Consider the following 26753-nt stretch of genomic DNA (forward strand, 5'->3'; position numbering starts at 1 on the left):
AAAATAGTAAACTATTCAATTTTGAACTTTAATTCATACATAAGCATTAAAATTATAACTGAAATAAAAAATATATGTATACCTAATTTTTGAAAGAAACTCAAATTCATAGTACTTACTATTAAGAATATAATTGAAAAAAAAATAAAAAATGCCGTACATACCTAATCTTTGAAAAAGAAAATTGATTAACTGTATATTCAAATTTTATATGAATATATTTCATATTATACTCAGTAAAAATGCAATAAAAATTGCATATATATAAAAATAAATTGCAATAGATCATTTATAAATATTCTACGCTAGTTGAATTTTCAATTTTATAGCACATTAAGAATATAATTCAAATAAAAGTAAAAAACTTTGAAAAACTATCTAGAGATAGAAGTAAAATCAAATAAGATCATTGAGATAAAATAAAATAAAATAATTGAACTCCCTGATATGTCTAATAGTAAAAGGAAATGCACAACATTTAGAAGTAATATGCATAAGGGGGATTCGAACACTGGCCAAAAAATAGGAAGACCAAATGCTGAACCACCCGACCACAAAAACTATTACGAACTGTCACTACAATAATACATTAAGACGTAAATATTTGGGGGTATAGTGGTACCCCCTTATTCCCATGTGGCTCCGCCACTGCATACTGTGTATACCCACCCACCACCCTGCCGCCCACATCAACTTCAAAAAATCTAACCTCGTTTTTGTTGAAATTGTCTGGATTAGGATGTGAAATCGTGGTTGTTCGAACGATGATGTTCTCCTAGCGGTGATGTTCTCCTCAACCCGGTAAAGTTCATGAATTTTCATGCAACATTTTATATTTAACGGGAAAACCAAATTATTTTAAAAGTTCATGGGTTTAGAGGCAATTTTCCAAAGAAATTCAGCCTAGGTTAGTGCACTTGGGGGATGCGCCTGGGTTGGGGTGGGCCCCAAGTGTTCTGCCCATGGAGGTGCTAGGTTGGTCTAATCCATTTGACAACTCTAATTTTACTGATATATTTAATTTATAATAAAATGTGAGTGGAAAATTAGTAAAATCTAAAAAGGGAACTCCTATTCACGAATAGAGGGAGCAACTTCTAATAAAAAAAATCAATCGTCTCACAATAGTCAAACTGAAATAAATAATACAAAATCATATTTAATAGTACTACATTCGTCCACAAAGAGTAGTCGTAGTTGTGGGTGACATAGGTATCAATGCAAATTTGGTAAAATAAGAAATAATATAGAGGTAAAATCGTTGAAGGTGTCGATAGTGAAAAATGAGACCCAATCCATTAGAGTGGAAAACTTACCATAAATAGATATAGACTAACTTTGGTGGCGACTCAATATGAAAAAACATGAATATTTTTCGTGGACGAAGATAGTACGACAATAAAACACAATGTTTCATATATATCATTCTCTTTTAATTAACACTCAAAATATAATTACATCGTTATGTCATAAACACCATTGTTTTGTCACCATATTATAGTATTTTATTTTGTCATATTAGTTTCTATTTTTTTTTTTACTTTAGTAGGACAATTGAGAAAAATAAAAAAAATTATGATTTTTTAATTCTGGCTTTAAATGTTATGAGATTAACTACGAGTAAACAGTAAGTTATGATTTAAATGACACTTATTCCTATTTAGATAGTTGAAAATATTAAAGAGGAGTGAATTTATTGCAATTTGCATTTCTTAAAACTACGGAAGTTGTTTTTCTGGCATGTCAATGATGATTATTGCAGAAACTTAAATGTATAGTAATAGCCGGCTGTGTAAATGACCTAATCATAATTGGGCTTTTAGCCCACTAAAATGTACTATTAATTGCCCAATCAACCTCCCTTTTTAAAGAAATCAGCCCACTAAAATATATAATACACGAAATTTACGCTATAGTATAAAATTTTAAAATAATTATGTAAATTTAATTAGTGGAAAATATGTGTTGGATAAAAGAGTAAGTTAGAGCTTGGTAAGCTTTCAAGAAATAGTATCATGTTTTTGATAAACTAATTTTTTGTTACTACGGTGTCTCGTAATTTTATGAATATTTTCATTGCGTCGACGAAGAACTAGCAAATGCTATAACATTCAAAAATAAATTACGAAACTTATTAATATTAATTTATGTACTATGAAGGTAAACAAAAACGAGCCATATTTTCTGTGGCCCACAACTCCATGTTACCACCCAACATCTTGTCACCACACAAAATGGTAATATTTGCAAATTATTGATATTATTTTATTCTAATTACAGTATGTTATATAGACCTTTATTAAAAAATATTACGCTATATATATATTTATATTTTAAAAGCAGTAAGTTAACACACATAATATTTTGTACATATCGTGAAATATTGAGATATGTAGCATTTCTATTGTTTTTTTTACAATAGGAGTATGATAAATATAGTTTAATGAATATTTAAAAGTGTATATTTATACTCATTTTTCCCCAAACATTTTGTTTCGTGAGGGCTCACCTTTGGATGCCTCCCCAAAATTAAATAGTACTACTACTATACTAATTGTTACTTTCAGACAAATATAATAAATATAATTATGAAAAATTAACATATTGAATAATCATACTACTATTATACAGTTTTGGTTCCATTTTTATTTTATTCAGTTTTATATTTAATCTATATATTTATATATACACATTAGCATAATTTTTTTTAACTGCTGCGTATAGTTGTAGTTCTACTACTAGTTTAAATAATCTCTCCACAGTACAATTATTTTTTATTTTTATTTTTATTTTTATTTTTGGTGCTCCGATTTCTGGAGGAATCTCTGTCGTCGGCCGCCGGAATATTCTGCTGAGGTAGTTACTTCTCGCCGCCAACTCCGAGTTTAATCTTAAGTGAGCTTTCCTTTTTGGTTTATTTGTATTTCTTTTTTGGTAATTCTTTTGGTGGTGATTTTGAAATGATGCGGTGGGTTTCTGTTTGTTCGAATTAAACCTATTTTTGGTGTAGATCTGAAGCTAGCTTTGTAGGATCAGGAGATTCTGTAGTTAATTTTGTTCTGGATTTTTTGAATCTCGCTTAGATTTTTAGATTTTCTCCTTTTGTTTAGTTCGTTGTCTGGGCCGAAAATTGTGGATTTTAGTCAATTTTAGTGATTTCAAGCTTATATCTTCTGTAATAAAAACATTGTGCTGAATTTTCGGAGTATTTGTATAATTATGGCGTTGGGCTGAATTTAGCTTGATATTGTTTGACTGGGCTGAATTTGGTGAAAACGAAGTTGAATTGAAGCTTGCGTTTCTTCAGTTGTTTGTTTTTGTTAGTTCGAACAGCTCACCGCGATTTTTTGCATGTTTTTTTTCGTTGTGTTTGTTGAGTGAAGTGGATGATTTGAATTTACGATTGATTTATTCTGATTGGTGCTGGGTGACAACGATTGATAGCTTGAGCAGTGGATGATTTTTCTTCTTCTTTTACATTGGTTGTTGAAGCCAGGATTTTATCATTTTTTATCAGCTTAATATTACGTGTACAGCTGAAACTTAGTGTTTCTTGATCTGTTTTCATTTTATGCAGCACGCAGTCAGTTTTTCTGTAAGGCCATCGGATCTGTCACCTGGCATATGCTGCTTGTAATTTGTTGTCTTTGTTAAGGATCTGGGCTTGCGTATTGTAGTCAAACTTGAGATGGGATCCAACACGGAGGAAGCCATTAGAGCTAAAACATTGGCTGAGAAGCAATTTTTGGAGAAAAATTTTGCCGGAGCGCAGAAGTATGCTGCGAGAGCTCAGACACTATGTAAGGAACTGGATGGTATATCACAGATGGTGGCCACATATGGAGTCTACAAGGCTTCTGAGGCGACGGCTAATGGAGAACTCGACTTCTATTCAATCCTTGGAGTGGACCCATCTGTTGAGAAGTCCAAATTGAAGAAGCAGTACAAGAAAATGGCAGTTACACTACACCCTGATAAGAACAAAACTGTTGGCGCTGACGGGGCATTCCGGCTAGTTTCCGAAGCATGGACACTGTTATCTGATAGTGCTCAAAGAAGTGCTTATGATCAACGGAGAAGTTTGTTAGCTGGGTACAGTGATCCTTCCAAGTTTTCTGCTCATGGAAGACTCGATACATTTTGGACTGTCTGTACCTCCTGTCGCGTCCAGTATGAGTATCTTAGGAAATATGTTAACAAACGACTTTCTTGCAAGAACTGTCGTGGTGTCTTTGTTGCTGTTGAAACTGGGTTGGCCCCTCCAAATGATACTTTCCAATATAACTATTCTTATACGCCTGAGAATGGTTATGGTCATGGAAACCATGGTCGTGGGGTTGCATATATACCCCCAACAACTGGTTATGGTGCACCGAGTGTGGTGTCGGGACATCATACTGGATATAGATCAGAGTATGCTTCGAATATATCCTTTCAGGGTAGCGCATCTGGAAATTCTGTCGGACTCTCAGACCCTAGTGGACTATCTTCATCTTCATTTATCTTTTACCAAGCCAATGGGGAGGCAAACCCGACAAAAGCTAATGGCAAGCATCAGTCGGTGAAGGCTACGGGTCATATGGTCTCTAATGGGTGTACTGGTCAGTATGAAGCATCAAAACCCAAACGGGGGAGACCTGCCAAGAAGAGAAAAGTGGAATTAGGAATCTCGTATCCAAATGGGCATGACAAAGGTTGTGCAAATGTTGCTCTTGAACCTAATACAGCCACTGCAGATGGAATATTAAAGCCTGCTGCTAAGCTTCCCTTTGCAGCTGAAACTTTGACAAGGCGGAGTTCTGCTGCTCCTGCGGTTGATGGGAGGCAGTTGTTAATTGATAAGGCAAGAACAGAAATTCGTAAGAAGCTTGAAGAAATGAAGTTGGCTGATGAAGCAGCTGCTGTCGAGGCTGAGAAAAGAAAGGCGCTTGCTGAAGCTGATAAATTACGGACAGCTGATGCTAATAAACAATTGGAACTTAAGAGAACTGTATCTATAACAGTTCCAGATTCGGATTTCCATGACTTTGACCAGGACAGGTCTGAAGAATGCTTTAAGCCTAAGCATATATGGGCCCTCTATGATGAAGAAGACGGTATGCCTCGCTTATATTGTATAATTCGCGACATCATCTCCTTGAATCCATTCAAGATTTATATAAGTTACTTAAGCTCCAAATCTGACACTGAATTCGGGAGTGTGAATTGGTTAGATTCTGGGTTTACCAAATCTTGTGGGAGTTTTAGAGTGTTTCACTCTGAAACAGTGGAGCAAGTCAACATATTCTCTCATCTCCTTGCTAGGGAGAAGGCTGGTAGGGGAGGTTGTGTAAGAATATATCCAAGAAGTGGAGACATTTGGGCTGTATACAGGAACTGGTCACCGGATTGGAACAGAACAACCCCGGCTGAGGTAAGACACCAGTACGAAATGGTTGAGGTTCTTGATGATTATTCCGAAGATAACGGTGTATGTGTAGCGCCTGTGATTAAGCTGGATGGATACAAGACGGTGTACCATAGGGACACAGACAAGGATGGCACCCGATGGATTCCAAGAAGAGAGATGCTACGGTTTTCACACCAGGTACCGTCTTGCTCCCTCAAAGTTGAAGGCACTAACTTGCCTGAGGGCTGCTGGGATCTCGACCCCGCTGCAACCCCAGAAGAACTCCTTCAAGGAGAAACTGGACTTCACAATAATACAAGTCTAGGCCAGACAGCAATCATTTCTGAGATCCGAGAAGAAGAACAATATTCATCTGAAGGAAAAGTGAGCGAAAGTAAAATCTGTGATTCGACTCCAGACAACTACGGCACACAGGTTGCAGGCATGGAGCCCGAAAGTATCACAACCGAGGTCCCTCAAGTGGAATGCAGAAACAAGGAAGCTCCAGCCGGACTCCCGTCTGTTGGAACAGGAGCAAGGAGTTAACAAGAGTTGAGTTAATCTGAAAAAAACTCCATTTCACATATATCAAGTGCATCCTCACAGCTGAACTACAGGCTTGACAGACATGAAAGTGCAAAAGAAAGTAGAAATTGAACCTGCTCTGTTCGTTGCAGGGAGAGATACAAATGTATAGATTTAAACACAGCCTAGATTGATCCCTACTTTCCTCAAAAAGGTTAGATAGTTGGAGGATTAGAAGCAATCATTTGCCTTCATATCCATTCAGTAATTTGTAACCTTGATTTAGAACTGTTTGACTCCTGCTTCTATAGAAATGCTTTATATTTCGACTCTGTTAAGCGATGATATGTAGCGCTTGCTTTTTCGCTATCTCTGCGAAATTGAAATGTTGAGAAGTTTTTGGACTTTTGTGATTTTTGTTCTTGGATGTTTTAGATTAATAATATTTTCCGTCTTGAAAGATTTGATGATTAACTGTTTGTTTAAAAGCTAGTCCTGCAGTTTTCAGACATTGTGCTGCCCTTTTCTATTGTGGGTTATGTTATTCATTGTAAATAGTACCAATGCAAATCGTGTGTAGGAAAAATCGATCAAGTATGCTATTGCCTATCTGAATTGTTGTACTACTGACTACGAAATTTTCTCATTACAAAATAAAATTAAGAATTTTTTTTTGAGATTTTGCTATTGAACTAAAGAAGGACTGAGGGATCTTGATAGATTCAAGACCTAAAATTTTGGACAAAGTATTGCAATGAAAAATTGAAGGAAAAAAGAAAGCATTATTGTGAGATCTTGGTATCACATTGAAATGAAAGATTGAAGTAAAAAATCAAGCATTAATCTTTGCTACCAACGTGAAGAAATTGTAAGGTATTTAATGAAAAGAGGGAACATCTTTTTTTTCCACAAACTTTGTCAAAGTATCATTTTAGGTCCGTGAACTTTGAAAATATCATTTAAGGTCCGTCAACTATGAATTAATATTATTCTAAGTACATTTGTACTATTTTCAAATTTTTCTAGACGAAAATACCCTCAATACCTTGAAGCGTATATATTTTTAATAAACTTATCATATATTCATATTTTTTTATGAATATTTGTACTATATATTTTTTATAAAATTCTAAATATAATTTAAACTTCAATATTATCACTTAATTTTGTTACATGCAAGAAATGTTCCTTATTCAACTTTTTATAATTAAAGAATTTCAAAATATCTTTAAGATATGTATACTCGTAAAATTAATGTCCAAGTCAATAGACGATACTTAAATACTGATATATTGATATTATTTTTAAATATTATATTAATATTTAAGTATCGTCTATTGACTGTGACATTAGTTTTACGAGTATACATATCTTTAAAATATTTTGAAATTCTTTAATTATAAAAAGTTGAATAAGGATCATTTCTTGCATGTCACAAAATTAAGTGATAATATTGAAGGCCAAATTATATTTAGAAAATTCGTTAAAAACTATGAGTATGTGATAAATTAATTAAAAATATATATCCTTCAATGTATTGACGGTATTTTCGTCCATAAAAACTTTGAAATAGTAAAAAAGTACTTTGAATGATGTTAAGTCATAATTGATGGACCTCAAATGATATTTTCAAAGTTAACAGATCTAAAATGATACTTTCACAAAGTCGGTGGAAAAAAAAGAGGTTCCTCTAATCAAAATAATGAGAGTCAGAATGCAATTAATAAAAGATGAGGAAACTCTAGAGAAATCAGGCTTTCCCTTTTCTTTTCCCTTTTTCTATTGTTTTGAGCTAAACACTGAAACTGGACCAAGAACTGAAAAAAGGAATAAACGAAAAAAAATCGAAAATCAGAAATGGATCCTCAGCTTTGGCACAAAGTTGCAGCTATCTCAGGTAAACATCTGTCTCTCTCTCTCTGTCTCCGAATTTTTTGTTTGATTGTTATTTCTGCATTTGGAACCAGGTGTTGCTGCTCTAGGGCTCGGAACCTACGGCGCTCATGGTTTCAAGCCAAAGAACCCTTCCTACAACGATGTAACTATGCTCTATTTTTCGAGTTTTTCTCAGTTATTTTTTGTAATGATGTGATTCATCTGTGGTATTGAAGGTGTGGCGAACGGCAAATTTGTACCATTTGGTTCACACAGCTGCTTTGCTCGCCGCTCCTATTACTTCACGCCCTAATATTGTGAGTCCCCACTTCTCGTGTGTGTGATTTTGCATTGAAGTCTTTTTTTATGTGGATTTATTGTTTCTGGTAGTTTGGAGGCCTTTTGACTACTGGAATCCTGGCATTTTCGGGGACGTAAGTTTTCTGTTTCTTGTCATTTTCTTTTGATGAAGCATAGGTAGAAGCTCAATTTACTGCTGCTGCGATTGATGGATTTGATGAAACGACGAAAGAAATGGTTGATCCATTTTAGATTTTTCAGTTCATATAAGCTTAGATGAATGTATATTAGACAAATTTGTCAAATCTATATACAATATCTTATAGGAAATGGGTATTCAATTGCATAAGCCTTTACTTGTAGAAAAATGGTAGTACTATTAAAGTAGGCCAAGAAACGGAGTTCCAGCTCGTTGGTATATCAGTGCATGGAACTCTGTGAGCATGATCTGGTTGAGAATGTTTGATCTTGCAGAATTATATGTAGGCAAGAAATTCGAAACTTGTGTTAGTGGTCGATATCTAAATGGCAAAAGGCTGAACATTTGGGGATTGAAGTTCTTAGGTTATTGCATGAATTTCTCTGGTGTTGTAGGATGAGTCAACCTTACTGTTTGTCCCTGTTCAAATCATTCATTAACAACTCAAGAGTTGAGACTGACAAATGGTGTGATTCTATGTGATCCCCGCCATAGATTATTTCATACAAAGTTGTGATTTTTTTTTATAAATTTCGTTGGAGATATCTGTTTTACATGGAAAAGCATAATTGCCTGTTGTTTTTGAAGCAACCTAACAACCTAATAGTTTGCTATTCAATTTCAGCATGTAACTAAATCACAACATCAATATTCATATATCAAGAATATAATGACAAAGTATAAGGTGCCCCTGATTAGTTTCTTCTATTCTGTTGGTATATTTCTTTCAAGTCTTGAATCTGTCTGTCTGACTTTAAGTATGTTGTATGTTGCTTAGAACTTTAAAGTGCTGACATATCCCTCACCATGATCAACTCCTAATATATTCCAGTAGACTGCCTTTCTGAAAGATTTCACTCATTTATACTAGTTCATATTTGGCATTTGTTTCAAAATGATAACTGTAGAGAAATCCTGAGATGTGATGCTTGCTATACAAGGCAATGGTCGATTTTCCAGGTGCTATCCTGAGAAATCCTGAGATGGGATGACATAACATTTCTTGTGGTTTGGTTAGATTTTCTGTATGATATCTATGACTAACAATGGTCGATTTTCCAGGTGCTATGCGGTTGCATACCTAGAAGATAGAACATATTCTCGGTTGGCCCCCTTCGGAGGATTTGCCTTCATTGGTGCTTGGGCAAGCTTGATGTTCTGAGCAGTTTCATCTCTCAAAATAACATGTTGTAATTGCTATTGCTATTGAGAAATCTGTCTGTTAGCTATATGAGTACGTTGCATACTGCTTTTTTAGCTATGAAGAAAGAAAACTATTGATTTCTCTAGTTAGCCATCCTTTTACCTTTTCAGTATGTATTTCAGTGAATAATCCGTGTAAGAGATTTTTCTGTCATAAAATTCCATGAAGTGGGAATTCATTCAGTTTTTGGTAGTACTAAAATTTCAGTATTTGTTTGGAAAAGCAAGAAAATGACAAGGAATAACCTTTCTAGACAAGTAGAATTGAAGATGCTAACAATGAAATTATACGATGACATGAACCCCAGCGTTTTGTCAACTGAACTGTGTTTCCTCGTCCAAATCGACCATTTCTAGATTGATAACCTCAAGCTCAGGGTGTGAGCTCATAGTTGCAAGAGTTATAACCTGCAGGAACACGGCAGCCATAGTTAATAGAATGTGTGTGTGTGTGTGTGAGAGAGAGAGAGAGAGAGAGAGAGAGGACTGACTGGGGTCAAGAGCAGTGCCTCTGAAGTAACAGGAGCCACCTCTGCGCTTGAACTTTTGATAGTAATTGTTGAAGGCATAAGAAGCATGGGTATTGGGCTGAAAGCAGGCCTGGCCCACTTGAATCTTGCTGCAGTTGGCGTTTCCAATACCACAGGCCCAATCCAAAGCAGTTTGCAATTCACTCTCCGAGTCTGCGACACACCACTCTCCCACCACCACTTCATCTGAACAAAACAAATAAGTACAGTATAAAATATTTTGTAAAAGCAAAAATTCATTTTATAAATTGAATTCAGTAGAGTGTAGAGTTGACATATGGAGTTTTAGTGGAGAGGAAGAAGCAAATATAAACAGAGACCAAATATTGAAATTTTATTAGTGGGTGAGAGATAGTCCGTGATGTTTTGTTACCTGATAGTAGTATTTGTAAATAGGTGGTGATAAGAAAGAGAGCATATCTTGAGTGCTGCCATATTATCTAAATGTAGGGAGAAGAGTAAGAGAGTAGTGATTTATAGGTTGGAGTATTGGAGTGTAGTGTACACGTGAGCATTGGTCGAAAAAGGCTGCAAAAAAAGGCTGGGACTACAAAAACAGATCGCACTTGTTTTGAGCAAAAGATTCTAGTGTGTTATGGCAAATGCAATCACATGCATGCTTTATGAGTTACTAGATGTTATGGGGTTAATTAATCCAAAAGATGTTTTAAGTCAATAAACTAGTCTCTTTTTGGAGTTTGAGCTGGTCTGATGCTTCTTCTATCATTTTAGTGTTAGCCCAACAAATCAAACCTGAGCTGGGCCCATTTAGCATGAGTCCAACCTTTATCATCAAATTCAAACCGTTTAAGTTGTAAGATTATGATGCATAGTGATGGTTAGGCGAATTTTTGATGGTGATGAATGCAGGAAAATGCAGATCACGACACAGAGATTTACGTGGTTCGATTTACTGAGGTAAATCTACGTCCACGGGAAGAAAAAAGGGCAGAGTTGTATTGCTTGATCTGTTTTCTACAGCTTACAATACAGACTTGCTATTTGACATTTGATCTCTAGAGAACTTAACCCTTTTCTATCTGATCTAAGTTCTATTTATACATTGAACTAAGATCGTGGCTTGCATCACCACTAATGATGGTTGTGGATGTCGTGGAGGTCATGGAGATCCTGCATGGGTCCACTACCTCTTTGTTTGGTCCGCTTATCCCGCATGAGATCCTGCATGATTTGACACCACTAAATAGATCGTGTAGTGGTCATGAGATCCTGCATGGGTCCACTATCTCCCAGTTCGGTCGAATACTGAGACCGAACTGCTGAACTATTGCCGAGCAGCTTTTGCCGATCTGAGAGTAGAACTGATTGGTCGGCTTTTACCGAGCTGTAGGCTGGGGCCGAACTCTTTGGTAATGCCGAACTGATACTCTTCCTTGGGCTTTGGGCTGATGGGCCGTCACTGCTATTGGGCTTGTTTAGTCCGTACTCCATCACTACCCCCCCCCGAAAAGCGAAGTGAATCACTTCGGCGAAGCGAGTCACTTCGGCATTCTGGATAAAGGTACGGGGGAGGCTGACGTCAGGGGACGTGCCTTGCGCGTGACTGCATTAAATGCGACAGTAAAATCCGGCCGTTGAATCCTGAAAAGGTGGGATTCGAAACGGTGCGATGATTTTGAAATCTTCTCCGAATCTGATAAATACACCCTTTCTTCATCCTTTGAATACTTTTTGCTGTTGCTTCTTCTGCACTCTGTCTCTTTTGCGTAAAAAATTTCCTTCCGCTTTCAAGAATTTCTTCAGAATTTCTTCAGATTTTGCAAAGAGTAAGAACCATGTCTTCTTCTTCTTCTTCTGAGTTAGGTAGCGGTAGGAAAGGGGGCAAGGGGTCTTCTAGCCGGAAAGAGTCCGGGGAGAAGACTGTAGAATACTTTCACAGCGTCTTGAGTAAGGACACCGTGATATCTCTACATGAAAAATATCTTCTTCCCGGGGGGAAGGCGGTGGTTCCCGACGATGATCATAGGGCTAACGACCCGCCGGAGGGTTATGCCACCGTTTACGAAGCCTGCTTAGAATGCGGGCTTCGTTTCCCTCTTCCCCCACCTTTTGTAGAGCTTCTTGATTTTTTTCAACTCCCTTTAGGTCAGGTGACTCCGAATTCGTGGAGGCACTTGTCGGCTTTTGCTGCCGAACTCCGTAGGCTAGATAAGGATCTGTCTCTGCGGGCAATCCTTAATTTTTTCCAGTTTAAAAGGAAGGGATCTTGGTTTTACTTGATCCCCTTACAGCCTTTTAGGGCCTTCTGCAAAACCAAGTGGCCGAAATGGCAAAACCGTTTCTTTTTTTATAATAGGACTTCGGCTCCGAGCTTTCCTTGGAGAGGGCCGAAGTCCGTGATTCCCCATCCTCGGTTAGAACCGTTGGCCGAGCTCGAGGGCGAGCTCAATAAGATTCCTATGATTAGGAAACAGTACTCGGAAACTGAGCTCGTCAAGGGCGACCTCGTGTTCAATATCTCGTCTTCGGACGAAGAAACTGAGGGTGAGGATTTCTTTTTTATGCTTTACTGCTTTAGCGGCGAAAACTAACCTTGCTTTCTTGCTTTTTGGCAGTGTACATGCTGAATAAGATGAGCCGCAAATCTTCGGAGTCCAAGGAGCCGGAGAGGCCGAAAATCACCAGCTCGGCGTCTGATGCCGAGAGGACTCCGAAGAGGCAAAAAACCTCTTCGGATCCGAAGAAGCCGGAGTCGACTTCGGCAAAGGGGAAGGCCCAGAAGCCCCCGAGAGCGCCAGAGAAAGACGTGGTCTTGGCGCCTCCTTCGGAACATATCTGTGAGCCGTTTTTATGGCCCACGGACTTCGCCGAGGTGAATTCTCTTCTTGATTTTTTGGCCTTGCTTTTTTCCTGTATTTTTTGTGGCCCCTTTGTTGACTTTTTTCTTTATCCATTTTCAGAGGAACGATATGCTCTCCAAGCTCGTCGCCGTCGAACTTTCCAAAGCGTCCAATGACTATGCTGAGATGCAGAGGAAGTTGGCGGCTGCTTGTCATCGGGCCGAACAGGCTGAGGCTAACTTTGAGAAGGCCAGAGCTGCTAGGATTTCGGCCCAGGATGAAGCTCAGTTTGCCAAAAACCAGCTCGTCATCCAGCGAGAGCAGACGAAACGGAGGGATGCTGCTGCCGTGGTTGCCCAAGGGGAGGTTCTCCGTGCTTTCGCGGAGAAACTCTTTCTGAGCAACCAATTTTCAGCCTTTGTCGGTGATCTGCTGAAACTGATGACCGATAAAGCCGAGCAGGGTCCCGAAGTCATCCTGCCGCTGTACGGCCGAGAGATAGCAGCTCGGCTTCAGAGTCTGCCGGTGCTTGAGGAGCTTGCTTCGTCCTCGGTCCTGCTTTCTGCAGACCAAGTTCGTAGTTGCCGAGCTGACCGCGATGAGAACATGGAGGCTATCTTTGCCTCCATAGGGTCAGTTTCACCCGCTCCAATTTTCCATGGAGAGGGTGAGACCGAGCAGCATGAGCGGCAGACCGGCGATGAGCAGGCCGAGCAGGAGGCGCAGCAGATCGGCTACGGTGGCGCCGAGCAGGCTGGGGAGAGCAGGGAGGCCGAGGCTGAAGCTGAAGCAGACGAGGAGAAGGAAGCTGAACCTCACCGAGAAGGCGGAGACGAAGCTAGCGGAGTATGATTTCGTCTTCCTTCTCTTAGTTTAGTTTCTTCCTTCTTGTAAAACGGCCTTGAAGCCCTTGTGTAGAAAAATTTTTTTCTTATGAATGAAAAAATTCTTCTTTCTGCTCTTGTGTCTTTGTATAGCCTTTCGTACTCTCTTACTCCTGTTGTGGTTTACTACCTGCTCGGTAAGCTGAAATGCCGAACTGACGTAGCTGCTTTGTATTCTTAACTCTCAAGGAGCTGGAGGTACTTCACTGGAAGCGGCTGTACTCTTCGGCTTTAGACGAAGCTGAGAAAAGAGCTATAGCTGACCAGATGAAGAATGACGAACTCTTGGCTCGTTCAATGAAGCTGGAGGCCGATAATAAGGACTTAGAGTCCGAAAAGAAGGATCTGGAGGCCGAGCTGAACACTGCCGTCGCTGAGAGGACTGCGTATGAGGATTTCATCTGCAGGCGTGGGGGAATGACCATCTCTGAAGTTCAAGAACGAGTTGACGAACTGTGGGAGGAATATCATGTACTCCGGAGGAACAATGCGCTGGAGAGCTCGGCTTGCCAACAAGTCGTGAAATCATTGCGGCGCTGGGCTTCTCGGTACGACATAGTTCTTTCCCGGCGTCCCTCAATTGAGAGATTCCTCAGGCATTTCCCGCCAACAGATGCTAGTACTCCAGCTCAAACCTCTGATTCACTTGCTCAAAACCGTACTCCAAGTCAGCAACGAACTCAGGGACAACCAGAGACGTCAAGTCGAGGACGGACTGAAGTTCGCAGAGGAGCTGTGGTTATGAGTGAGCAAGATCGGCAAATGCTTCGTGAAGAGACTCTTCGCCGCCGAGGTGCTAGGGCTTCTCGGGCTCAGGGAAGAGGCGGTAGGTCGATTAGAGCATCTCGTCGACCTGCTTATTCTTCAGCTGCCGAGAACGCCCGAACTCGGCTTCACGAGGATTTTGTGAATAGATGGCTCAACTTTAGCAACCCTGGACAGTAGGATAGTCCTTTGTAATAGCGTAACGCCATCTCGTAGGGTAGCGGAGTTGTGTGCCGAACAAGATTTGAAAAATGAAATTTTGTTTTCGCTTCTAACACTGTGTATTTATAGCTTAGCGAAAAAATTTCATCGTACTTGTCCTCGGTCTTATGAAGTAAACTTCTTTGACCGGACTCGTCTTTGGTCTGATGAAATAAACATCTTTGACCGGACTCGTCTTTGGTCTGATGAAATAAACATCTTTGACCGGACTCGTCTTTGGTCTGATGAAATAAACATCTTTGACCGGACTCGTCTTTGGTCTGATGAAATAAACATCTTTGACCGGACTAAGCTTGTGTCCTAATTTGGCGAGTTTTATCGCTCGGATCGGACTTTCCGTTGTCCTAATTTGGGGATCGGACTTTCCCTTGTCCTAATTCGGCGAGTTTTATCGCGTGGATCGGACTTTCCCTTGTCCTAATTCAGGCAAGTTTTATCGCGTGAATCGGACTTTTGTTGCAGTTCGTTTCAGACGAAGTGCTTGATTCTTAAGCTGAATTGTGGTCTTGTATCCTCTTTAGAAGCTTGGACTTCACAATCGTTGGCTTATTGCAGTTCGTTTCAGACGAACTGCTTGTTTAAGCTGAATTGTGGTCTTGTATCCTCTTTAGAAGCTTTGACTCACAATCGTTGGCTTGTATATGTTCTAAGAAGGGGATCAGCCTTCGAAGAACAAGATACCTCAGTAACATTTGTAAGAGACGACACGCACAGAGACAGATAAAACACACAGACAAAACGCACAGAGACAAACAAAGACCAAGCAAACCAAAGAAAGCACATTGACCGAACAGGACTCAAGACTGACTGGACTGTCTCTTACAAATGGAACTTTTTGAGGTTGGAAACGTACCATGTTCGGGGTACTTGTGCTCCTGACACGTGAGTCAATTTGTAAGACCTTTTGCCGAGGACTTCTGACACCCGATATGGACCTTCCCATGTGGGTTCGAGTTCGCCCAGCTTTTCTGCTCGGCTTACTTCGTTGTTTCTCAAGACGAGATCTCCCACTTGAAATTGCAGCTTTTTCACCCTTTGGTTATAATACCGGGCTACTTGCTCCTTGTACTTGGCTGCTTTTATGCAGGCCAATTCTCTTCTTTCTTCGGCAAGATCTAGTTCGGCTCTCAGTCCGTCACCATTCATTTCTGAGGAGAAATTGAGTTCGGGGACTGGGTATGCCGATCTCAACCGGAATCACTGCTTCAGTGCCGTACACCATCGAGTTCGGCTCTGGTGTGACTTCGGTCATTTCGCCTGCCTCTGACTCCGGCTGCTGTGATTGCTATGCTTGATGGTGCCGAACTGATTGCTCGGCACTTTTAAGCGCAATCTGCGAACACACTTGCTCTTTTTCGATCACCTCGGATGACCGCTATCCCTCCTTTGGTGGGGAAGGTGTTCGGCGAGGAAGCCTCTGATCGCTATGATCGGGCTTCTTTTTGTCTTCTCTAGATGAGCTGTCTAAAGACCGTTTTCGACGGTCTGCCTCATCGGCACGAGAAAACTTGTCCGCAATGTCCCACATCTCTTGAGCTGTTTGCGGACTGCATTCCACGAGCTTTCTGTAGAGAGCTCCGGGCAGGATTCCATTTTGGAATGCCGAAATGACAAGTAGATCGTTGAGATCATCTACTTGTAGGCATTCCTTGTGGAATCTCATCATGAAGTCGTTGATCTTTTCGTCGCGACCTTGACGTATAGAAAGCAGCTGAGCCGAAGTGATCCGGGCTTCCGCTTTCTGAAAGAACCTCCTGTGGAAAGCCTCCATTAGATCTCGGTAAGATCTAATGCTGCCTTGGGGGAGGCTATCGAACCACCTTCTTGCGTTCCCGATAAGCAGCTCGGGGAACAGCTTGCACATATGGACCTCATTGAGACCTTGGTTCGCCATATTATACTGATAGCGTCCCAGGAAGTCATGAGGATCCACCAACCCGTCATAAGTCATCGACGGAGTTCGGTAGTTCTGTGGAAGGGGAGTTCGGGTGATATCGTCCGAGAACGGAGTCTTCAATGCTCCGTACATGGCGAACCCGACATCTCTTCGGTATGGAGGAGATGGAGATCTCCTGTGATTCCGGTACCGAGGAGGAACAGGAACATGTCGGGGTTGAGGATTCTTCTTCCTGGAAGACACGGCACTACTGCGGTAGTGACTTTCATGTCTGGATGAGGAAGGAGAACCCACCGTTTTCGTCTTCGGCTGTTGGCTCTTTTGCAGGAAGGCTAAGAACTCATCCTGCTTCTCAGCCAAGAACAGCTTGACAGCCTCATTCAAATCATGCTGCTGGGAAGACTCGGTGTGTGGACCTTTTGAGCGGCTTGTTCCTTCATCGTGAAAACTGGAAGTAGATGTCTCCCGAGGCTGTTTTCCGGACCTGCGGGCTGGACTAGCTTCCTCATGGTTTTCACGAACGGTATTACGGGTAGTGTGTGATCTGGTATGCATTTTTTTGGGGTGGAAAAAGGGTCAAAAATTCGCTTTATCACAAATTTGGTTCTCTGTTTCCCACAGACGGCGCCAGTGATGGTTAGGCGAATTTTTGATGGTGATGAATGCAGGAAAATGCAGATCACGACATAGAGATTTACGTGGTTCGATTTACTGAGGTAAATCTACGTCCACGGGAAGAAAAAAGGGCAGAGTTGTATTGCTTGATCTGTTTTCTACAGCTTACAATACAGACTTGCTATTTGACATTTGATCTCTAGAGAACTTAACCCTTTTCTATCTGATCTAAGTTCTATTTATACATTGAACTAAGATCGTGGCTTGCATCACCACTAATGATGGTTGTGGATGTCGTGGAGGTCATGGAGATCCTGCATGGGTCCACTACCTCTTTGTTTGGTCCGCTTATCCCGCATGAGATCCTGCATGATTTGACACCACTAAATAGATCGTGTAGTGGTCATGAGATCCTGCATGGGTCCACTATCTCCCAGTTCGGTCGAATACTGAGACCGAACTGCTGAACTATTGCCGAGCAGCTTTTGCCGATCTGAGAGTAGAACTGATTGGTCGGCTTTTACCGAGCTGTAGGCTGGGGCCGAACTCTTTGGTAATGCCGAACTGATACTCTTCCTTGGGCTTTGGGCTGATGGGCCGTCACTGCTATTGGGCTTGTTTAGTCCGTACTCCATCACATAGGGAGGCTAGAGCAATGAAGGAAGATAAATACTACTCTATAATTGAGCTCAAAATGTTGCATCTTTGCGGTGGTATGTGGAGTCAGAGCTGCTCTTCTAATCATTCACTGTCTTATTTATTATATGCATTCAATCATTAATGTCGACTACACTGGAGCCTACAAGTCCTACAAATTCTCTTTTGGATTTCATCTCTTGTAGTTGTCAAAGATGAATTTGTTGAAGAAAGTTGAATTTCTAGATCCATTGTCCATCAAACAAGCTTTATGGAGATTCATAATCTTTTCAGATATAAGGACTAAGGAGAATTTTGATGTTGACATGACATCCTATTTCTGCTCAAGTTTGCATAGATTTGTTTCGACCTTATTGTGATTTTAGCGTTTCTATGCAATGCTATGGCATTTCAAAAGTATGGAGCTAAACCACAAGCTGATGCAAAGGCTAGTCGTAAGAATTTATTTTTATCTTATTTGGATTATTGTCATTACTGAATATCATGGGTGGTTTATTTGCTGATTGCTAAATAAAGAGAAGAACAACTTTTGCGTAAATCCAAGATATTTGTGATGCCTTTACGTTTCCACGTAAAATTCTGGTCAGTATGTCTTTGGGATATATTATGCCAAGCAAAGGTTATACATGATTGTTGTTTAAACTACCCATTTCATTTTGTGCAGGCCACTGCTCTTATCTACTCCAAAGGGTTTATTTTACAATGGTCCATCATCCAAAGAATATCATGCGTTGCTGCTTCTTCGTACTACTTTCCTTTTCGATTGGTCATTTTTGGTTTTGAGATTGCAGAAAATAAGTACTAATATTAGAGAAGCAAGTCACAAATATATATTATTGGTGTCTATTCCCACCTCTACCTGCCAAAACAAAATTAAAACACAAACTGCCCCAAGTGGATATTTCCAGGATGTGTGGCCATTATTTCATTAAAGGCCCAAGGTTCTTACTCTAGGAACTCTTGATTATATGTAAATTGATAAGTGAGATAGTTCATCGTCTTTGCAGGTTAACATGCATATATGCTGCTTGTAAGGCAGAGGAGCTTGACAAAGGGATCGAACAGGATCATCATATGATTCTTGATAATGAAATGCTGGTTTTTCAGGCATGAATGTCACATAGTAAGCTTCGATTCTTTTTAATTTTTTAATCGATTGATATTGTTTTCTATCTCTGCATTCGATCTTGTAGTTTATTCTCCATATCGACCACTTCAAGGCTGATATGCAGGTGCTCTTAACTGTAATTATACAAGGAACAAATTATTAATTTTCCCCTTTATAATTTCTCATATGATGCATCTTATCATTTTTACAAGAGTTATTATGCTGTTTCTTCAATCTGCAGGAATTTGGTGATGCAAGTGAGAGGCAGTCTGAGATATGAAGGTGCCTTTTGTTAAAGTTCATTTCTCATTATAAGACTACATTTCTGGTGTTTCAGTTATACCCTATGATCTGGTTTAATTCAAAAGTGATTAGAGCAAATTCTATAGGTTGAATTACGTTGACCTTTTGCATTATATATTCCAATTATCATCTCTTATATGCCCGTCTTTTTTTCATGTCCCATTTATGATGTTTAACACCTAAATCTATTATATTTTTCTGCATGTTTTCCATGAATCTGCCAAAGCTGAGGTTGATAGAATTATGCGTACGAAAGCCCCCCTTCTATGCCCACCAGGGCCGGTACAGTTCGAAACTATACTTTGTGATCTTTTATAGACTTCTTAGTGTTAGCTTAAGACAAAGTATCAAATTGGCAAAACTATTGTTGCTCTGATTCATTGTCATATACTACCAAAATTTGATAATGTGTAAAATGATTAGTATTTCATACTAGCATTTAGCACCACACCCCCCTTGAGATATGTGAAGAAGCATAGCTTCACATTCCTGTATCACTGAATGAGCACAGCCACAGATAGATGATTTACCTATTGTATCAAATTAGGCATGGGCAATTAGTAGCATCCTGAACAAAATGACCTTTCAGTACATATTCATGTTACCAATTATCCTTTGATTCCCCCAAACCTGAGGTGTTGAATCTTTAAAAAATTTCTCCAACTTTCAACACAATTTCAACCTTGTGCATCAAATTGCATCCGAGAGGTTATTTTGCTTGTGGTTTGGCTATGATCACACTGGTTCACCTTCGCATTTGCAGCTTTAAGAAGATAAAGCTATCGACTTCGAGAGGTTCAAAACCTCCAAGCCTGGATAAATTATGCCAGTTATGAATGCAAATTTATCCTTGGAAATAATTCTTTGACAGATTACTGAAAAACGTGCTCTCTCGGAAGCATCCAGCTCATAGCATTTCAGAGCTCTGCCTTAACAACATGAATGCAATTGATGGGCGGGTATAATATTTCCTTTCATTTTGTTGCAATATCATAACTTGATAGATGTAGCTGGCCGTGCTTTACCTGCTGAGTTGCTTTGGATGCTATTTTAGTTTACAGATTAGCAAGCTTGAGACCCCTATGCCGAAAGATGTAAAGCACATTGATACTAAACTTAAATCATGCTTGGATCCAACTTCATATGAGAAGTACATACCATAAACTTATCTCTCCATGTAAAACATGTTTCTGGAAACTCTGGTCTTATCGACAACAACAGGGGAAGCCGATACAACATTAGCCAGCAGGGATGTAGTTTCAGCAAGATGCTAGAGTGAAGCTTAGAGCCGCATTGCTTGAAGAGAATCTGAGAATGATTCTGTGAAGCTCATAGTTGATAGAGATAATTTTGTATTGTTCAATTTCCTCGTCACCAAATTTGGGTTTGGCTAGTCTTCACAACTTTGCATAACAGGTTTAAAATATTGGTACATGTGAAAAATGGTGCATTTATTCCATGCCATCAATTTGAATTACTATATCAAAACAATGTACTCATATAGTATATATTTATATGTTAATAAATCGTCGCCACTTTTCATTTGTATTGCTAGAAAACGTCCAGAAGCATTGTACCATGAGCAGGCAAATGCGGTTATGCAGGTAATTCAAAATCACCACCTACTCTCCTACTATTTTGTCATCTCTCTACTGTCATATCAACTGCATCAAACACAATTTTATTTACCTTAATTTCTCATAATTTCTTTTTATTACATTGTCTTTACAACCAGGAAAAGAAAATGAACTCTTGTTTCTACCAAAAGGGACTGACTTAACCGATTCTAGCACATACCGATGTAGTTTTACAGATTTTGGACAATCCCTTTCCATGTTTTTTCGCCCGTTGCTTGACAAGGTGTATGTTTTAGCTGTGTTTCTTGCATCCTATGTACCTCTGAAACTAGCTTCTTTTTATTGTATCAACTTTTCTTACATAGAGAAAAGAAAGGTTCAACAAGATAGACAAGGAAACAGGAAAAGAATGTGATCTTGCATTAAACATAAATATGCGTATACATATCATGGATTTCTAGAGACGAAGAGAGGTATCAACATCAGAAATTTCAAAGAAACTGTGAGGCCCTCTAACAGTTTGTTGGCGTCGGAAATGTGGCGTGTCATGATTATGGGAGGCAGAGTTGAGCCCAAGTGCTAGAGGGTCTTGACAAGCAGCGTTGTTTGAAGACAAAGTTGAAAATCTCGTGACTGAAAGGTCATGGCGAAGATTGGTTTCTTGAGGCATTAGTCTGAGATTCTGTGTCTCTTCTCTCATCTCCTTCAATCTCTGCAGCTGCTTAAACCTTTCTTGAAGTAGCACTATTGATGAACCAACTATTGCTGGATCCTTGTGTTGCCTCCCCATTCTCTCTCTCTCTTGCATGGTGTGTGTTTATGTATGATAGTGTATATATAAGAGAGGGGTGTTATTGTTTTTGCCACTGGTTTTGGAGGTTATTAATCAGCCTCTTGATTGATTCTAGTGTGACGAAATGAAGGGGAGAATCGGGCGACTGCGCAGTAAAGTCCAAGAAGGAAATGCTTGAGAGAGTAGTGAAATAATCTAGAGAGAGGGAGAGAAGTTGGTGAAGGGAAAAGGGGTTGAAAGGTATGGCTAAATGTTGAGGGGATGAGGCCAAATGGGAATGTATATAGTAGTTGGAGGGATATGTTTATTGGAATATGAGGTTGTGTGTCGGCTTGTTTTGAGCATTCTAACTATGTCATCATTGATGGTTCCATTCTTGTTGTTATCTTGAGTCATCAATGATGATTTTGATTAATTTAATAGGTTAGTACAACAATTTGTACAGTGTAATAACTTTGAAACATAACAAAATTCGCCATTTGATTCTTTATCTTGAATTTTAGCCCCCTTTGCTTAGTTGATCCATCGAAACAAAATGTGGCTGCCTACTTGTGTACAAACACATTGAATGTAACACGAAATATAACAGAGAAATCGAACAAAAAACAAGACATGGCAAACATTTTCTGCCATGCTATCTTGGCCTTGACGAGAAGATCTTGAAAGAAAAACTCAGAAATAAAGAGATCAGCCAATTATTTGCAAGTGGCTAAATGTGCCTAACAAGAATGTAGAAGCAATGTGAATTTCAAAATTCCCACTTGCTTCAAAAGAATCATTCAAATTTACATGCTAAGGCTAATGTGAGCTCTAGAGAATACAAGGGATGTAAAAGTCAACCAAACATGAGTCCCAAAGAATTGTATAGCGAAAATCCAATGAGTTAGGGAAGCCATTGAAGTTTTTCCAAGGTTGCAATTTTATAGTATTATGAATTGATTCAACTGGTCGCAATTTGCAGTCATGAACATGTAGACATGGCTCTAAAACAATACATACATTACATCCAAGCTGTATGCAAGAGCCTGGATGAGAAATGTTGGTTCGACATCCATTAGCACCACGCCGTATGCATAGACAGTTAACAAGTGATGACATTAGCTGCCAAAATTCTGAAATACCAAAATTTTGCCATCTCTTCTATTGAGCCCAAGAAGTCTACAAGATAGATTCGGGATTCAATACGCACACGAACACCCTAGTTTTGAAAAAACAAGATCCAAGTCACACACGCATCAATGGGGTACATTAGATTGCATCCAAATGGTGGAGTATATGATCTGAGGCAAATCGATATTGCACCCAATTATTAAGCAACACGTTTATGACATTAGATGGTTGGAATTTTCTTTAGCCTTGCCTAATATGATGTTACCTTTTGCTCAAATAGTAGAGTTCTACAATTAAAAGCACTTCTAAGAGGCAAAGCAGCAAATTGTGCTATTACTTCGTTTTTATAATGGCTACTTATAAATGTTTTATCATTGCCAAAAAATTTAGTTAAAACATTCGAATACAAAAGCAGATGTAAGGACAATATATTACCTGAAATTATTGGTTAACCGAGCAACCAGGTCATATCTCTCTTTTTAGAAAGAAAAATTGATCAGTGAGATCCCATGAATCGGGCAACTCCATAGTATCTTGTGAGCAATGTATGGCATATATGACATTCGGAGCCCTAAAGAAGCCAAAACCAAACAGATATTAAAACAACAAGATTACTGCAATGAAACTCGTGCTGCTTAAGCTGCTATACTAGAACACGGAAAAGGAGCTGACAGAAATATTTTAATAGAATAACATAATTACCTCACCACTTATTTGATTGTAATTTGCAGCTTAATATCCTTCCACGAGATGCTGCAGAAAACCCACCCTTGTTGAGAAAAGATGAGGGCTATCACATAAGAATGTATTTCGCAGGAAAAACAATGTGTCATTATATCAACCATGAAATATTATCCTGGGTTTTGGTCTCCTAGGACTTGCAATCCATCAGAATGTTGGTTCTCTGAGATAGATTTATCGGTATTAGACATCTTCCTCGCTAGCATTTGATGTGTCTGATTGCAAATAGGGACATTCTTTGAGTTCATTGCATGAAGAAAATTCACGCATAATTGTGATTCCCCGCCCTTTAGCAGGCGGTCAATCAAGACGGTCAATCAAGACTGTAGGTCCTGTAATTTGGGGTGTGACCTGCACTTATCATCCGATGAAGCAGAGAAAATGCATGATCTAGTCTACCTACAGATACAAAGCCATCAATCATTGAGGTATATGTGACCACATCTGGATATATTTTTTTTTGTCACGATCTCTTCAAGCAAGATCTCTGCCTCATCCATGCGGCCTTCCTGGCACAGACCATCGATCAATGCACTGTGGGTATACAAGTTTGGCAAGCAATTCTTTCTCTCCATTTCATGGAGAACCTTGAATGCCAGATCTAACCCCACATCCTTGCAAAGACCAATTAGAGTTGTATATGTAATCACATTGGGAAGCAGACCATCTTCTGCCATGTCATTGCATAGGTTCTCTGCTTCAGATGGCCTATATAGCTTAGATAGACCATTAAGAACAGCATTATAGGTCTGTATATTAGGATGACAACCACCCTTCTTCATCCTCTTGAGCAAAACTAATGCATCTTCAACTTTCCCTTTCTTGCAGAGATCATTAATTAGAGTTGCATAGTTCACCAAATTTGGGCTCAGACCTTCCTGCATCATTTCCTCAAATAATGCAGAAGCAACATCAAGCCTATCTCCTTTGCAAAATCCATTAATGAGTTCCGCATATGTATACTGATCAGGTTTACATCCATTTTCCTTCATCACCTCCATCAACCTGCTGGCATTATCTAGATAACCGCATCCAATGTATCCTTTGATTAGCGTGTTATATGTGATCGCATTGGGAGGGGGACCCAGCAGCATTTCACGAAATAGAGTCATTCCCCGTTCAACATTTTTTATCACACAGAAACCATTGATCATAGCATTAAATGTTCCTGTTTTGTCCAAATGACCGTGACGTTCCATCCACTGAAAGATTTTAAAAGCGGCATCTACATTTCCTCTCTCACACAGTTCATGCATCAGAGCATTATAAGTGACTGTGGTAGGAACCAATCCACCTCTCACCATCTTGTGGTACAGCCCTTTTGCTACCTCAAGTTGGTTAGATTTTGCCAATCCACTGATAAGGGCCGTGTATGTCAGCACCCCTCTCTCTCATGCTTGCAACAAGAGAAACCGCCTCATCTACACGCCCATATTCAAGCAATGCTGTGATAGGAAGAGTGTAAGTGTAAACTGTAGGTTTGATGTGATTCTCAATCATCTCCTCAATCATACACAAAGCCTCGTCAACCCTTCCATCATTACATAAGCCATTAATAAGAGTACTATACGTCACTGCATTGGGATCAATCCCTTTCTTTACCATCTGATCAAAAACAACAAATGCTTTATCCAGATTTCTGTTCCTACAGTGCCATAGAATTAATTTCCGGACGTCCGACCGGGACGTCCGACCCTTGCCACAGTGGCGGACGTCCGCCCGCCCGTCGTCGGGACGTCCGAGGACACCCGACGTCCTCACGGGACGTCCGTATCCGACCTAAACGCCACAATGGCGGACGTCCCGCTCGCCCGTCGCGACGTCCGACCGGATGTCCGACCGGACGTCCGCCATTGGAGATGCTCTAACATTCGTAAACCAGTTTGAGGTCTCTCCTTGTTTTAACAAATTCATGTGGATTAGCCTACCCTACCCTATTCAAAATTATACTCCATATTTATATGATTATGCTTTCAATGTTATTTGAATATGTGAAATAATATTTTCTGTATATTAGAATTATCCTCCATATCTACAGCATTTCATACTCTTTAGTTTCAAAAGGCAAGAAATTTAAGACCACAAAACATATTCACTCATTTGATTAAAGGTACAAAACAAGTGTGCTCATTTGCCAGGGACAAAGTTAGTGGCAAAGGCCCATGCATTGTTGGCAACTGGATCAGCCACATGATCATACAGGTTCTCAATTGGGCCTTTTCCGGTCACAATGGCTTGAACAAAGAATCCGAACATGGAAAACATGGCCAATCTTCCATTCTTGAGCTCCTTCACCTTTAGTTCAGCAAAGGCCTCTGGGTCATCGGCTAGGCCCAACGGGTCGAAGGCCCCACCGGGGTAGACCTTGTCGAGGCCTTCCCCTAGTGGGCCTCCTCCGACTCTGTATCCCTCGATTAAGCCCATAAGGACAACTTGGCTGGCCCAGATAGCTAGGATGCTCTGTGCGTGGATCAAGTTAGGGTTCCCCAAGTAGTCGAGCCCCCCCTCAGAGAAGATTTGGGACCCGGCCTTGAACCAGACTGCCTCTCCGAACTTAACTCCATTCTTGGAGAGGAGTTCGGGGAAGACGCAACCCAATGCGCCAAGCATGGCCCAGCGCGAGTGGATCACTTCTAGCTCCCGGTTCCTAGCAAAGGTCTCGGGATCGGCCGAGAGCCCGGCAGTATCCCACCCGTAGTCACCGGGGAATTCCCCAGTGAGGTACGATGGGGTCTGCTCCGAGAATGGGCCCAAGTATTTGGGCCTGTCCGGTCCGTACCTGTATTATCAATCAAGACCAAAACGTTAGTGGTTAAATTCTTGTTACGATACTACTATAACAAATTAACAATCAATTACCAGATACTTTGGGGAGCGCTCTTGACGGTACGCCTCATGGTGAAACGGCCGCCGCTGACATTACCGACCTTGCGGGTAAGCTCATTCTGTGGCTTGAGGGCTGCCTGACCGGCAAATGCAGATTGTTGGATTGCTGAAGTTGCCATTTTTGACTTACTTGGTTGTTGTGAACTTGTGATGGAGGAGCTATTGTAGAGATATGGTTATATGGAGAAATGAGATGAAATTTTGGATCACAAAATCTACACATCAGCATGACCCAATTGGTCAGTTTTTGGGATCAAGATTTCCTGCCAGATTTTTCCCAAGTGAAGCCGAGGCCTTCATTTCGCCACCTGGCACTCCAGAATCCCAAATCTATCCAATTCAGCATCTGTCAAACACACACTAGACACATATT

The 26753-nt window shown here is 40.1% G+C and overlaps 4 protein-coding genes, 1 long non-coding RNA gene and 1 pseudogene across 10 annotated transcripts; 3 read left to right on the top strand and 3 right to left on the bottom strand.

The window, feature by feature from the left end:
• The first annotated feature begins 2680 nt into the window (after positions 1 to 2680).
• LOC121742972 lies at positions 2681 to 6322 on the top strand. 2 transcript variants are annotated; one of them, XM_042136126.1, is made up of 2 exons: positions 2681 to 2895; positions 3578 to 6322. In XM_042136126.1, the coding sequence occupies exon 2, from the start codon at positions 3689 to 3691 to the stop codon at positions 5933 to 5935; it is 2247 nt and encodes a 748-aa protein (XP_041992060.1). In that variant the 5' UTR covers positions 2681 to 2895; positions 3578 to 3688; the 3' UTR covers positions 5936 to 6322. The 2 variants fall into 2 exon arrangements, with proteins under 2 accessions (XP_041992060.1, XP_041992059.1); XM_042136125.1 differs by having other exon boundaries at positions 2681 to 2856.
• Positions 6323 to 7654: 1332 nt separating this feature from the next.
• Positions 7655 to 9674, top strand: LOC121745428 (transmembrane protein 256 homolog). The gene is made up of 5 exons (XM_042139331.1): positions 7655 to 7811; positions 7882 to 7952; positions 8026 to 8106; positions 8180 to 8223; positions 9351 to 9674. The coding sequence occupies exons 1-5, from the start codon at positions 7772 to 7774 to the stop codon at positions 9448 to 9450; spliced, it is 336 nt and encodes a 111-aa protein (XP_041995265.1). The 5' UTR covers positions 7655 to 7771; the 3' UTR covers positions 9451 to 9674.
• Positions 9675 to 9758: 84 nt separating this feature from the next.
• Positions 9759 to 10447, bottom strand: LOC121745427. The gene is made up of 3 exons (XM_042139330.1): positions 10395 to 10447; positions 9983 to 10207; positions 9759 to 9899 (listed from the first exon to the last, which is right to left on the bottom strand). Exons 1-3 carry the CDS (start codon positions 10437 to 10439, stop codon positions 9807 to 9809), a joined length of 363 nt encoding a protein of 120 aa, XP_041995264.1. The 5' UTR covers positions 10440 to 10447; the 3' UTR covers positions 9759 to 9806.
• An 8108-nt stretch (positions 10448 to 18555) lies between these two features.
• Positions 18556 to 22140, top strand: LOC121745345. Of its 5 annotated transcripts, none has more exons than XR_006038806.1 (4): positions 18556 to 18803; positions 18870 to 18985; positions 19212 to 20877; positions 21009 to 22140. It is a non-coding gene; the product is annotated as an uncharacterized LOC121745345 (long non-coding RNA). The 5 variants fall into 5 exon arrangements; XR_006038809.1 differs by having other exon boundaries at positions 18558 to 18985; positions 19212 to 19555; positions 20037 to 20877; XR_006038808.1 differs by having other exon boundaries at positions 18558 to 18985; positions 19212 to 19252; positions 19500 to 20877.
• Positions 22141 to 23807: 1667 nt separating this feature from the next.
• On the bottom strand, positions 23808 to 25153 carry LOC121746154 (annotated as a pseudogene).
• Positions 25154 to 25566: 413 nt separating this feature from the next.
• On the bottom strand, positions 25567 to 26548 carry LOC121742950 (chlorophyll a-b binding protein 36, chloroplastic). The gene is made up of 2 exons (XM_042136100.1): positions 26354 to 26548; positions 25567 to 26273 (listed from the first exon to the last, which is right to left on the bottom strand). Exons 1-2 carry the CDS (start codon positions 26497 to 26499, stop codon positions 25622 to 25624), a joined length of 798 nt encoding a protein of 265 aa, XP_041992034.1. The 5' UTR covers positions 26500 to 26548; the 3' UTR covers positions 25567 to 25621.
• Between the last annotated feature and the right edge of the window lie 205 nt (positions 26549 to 26753).

Source organism: Salvia splendens, chromosome 8 (genome assembly GCF_004379255.2).
Source record: "Salvia splendens isolate huo1 chromosome 8, SspV2, whole genome shotgun sequence".
Classification (NCBI taxonomy): domain Eukaryota; kingdom Viridiplantae; phylum Streptophyta; class Magnoliopsida; order Lamiales; family Lamiaceae; genus Salvia; species Salvia splendens.

Coding starts and splice junctions, on each gene's coding strand:
- LOC121742950 (XM_042136100.1), bottom strand. CDS start 26,499: ATGGCAACTTCAGCAATCCAACAATCTGCATTTGCCGGTCAGGCAGCC. Junction 26,274..26,353: donor AGCGCTCCCCAAAGTATCTG/GTAATTGATTGT, acceptor TTGATAATACAG/GTACGGACCGGACAGGCCCA.
- LOC121745427 (XM_042139330.1), bottom strand. CDS start 10,439: ATGCTCTCTTTCTTATCACCACCTATTTACAAATACTACTATCAG. Junction 10,208..10,394: donor TTTACAAATACTACTATCAG/GTAACAAAACAT, acceptor TGTTTTGTTCAG/ATGAAGTGGTGGTGGGAGAG. Junction 9,900..9,982: donor AGGCACTGCTCTTGACCCCA/GTCAGTCCTCTC, acceptor GTGTTCCTGCAG/GTTATAACTCTTGCAACTAT.
- LOC121742972 (XM_042136126.1), top strand. CDS start 3,689: ATGGGATCCAACACGGAGGAAGCCATTAGAGCTAAAACATTGGCTGAG.
- LOC121745428 (XM_042139331.1), top strand. CDS start 7,772: ATGGATCCTCAGCTTTGGCACAAAGTTGCAGCTATCTCAG. Junction 7,812..7,881: donor CAAAGTTGCAGCTATCTCAG/GTAAACATCTGT, acceptor ATTTGGAACCAG/GTGTTGCTGCTCTAGGGCTC. Junction 7,953..8,025: donor AGAACCCTTCCTACAACGAT/GTAACTATGCTC, acceptor GTGGTATTGAAG/GTGTGGCGAACGGCAAATTT.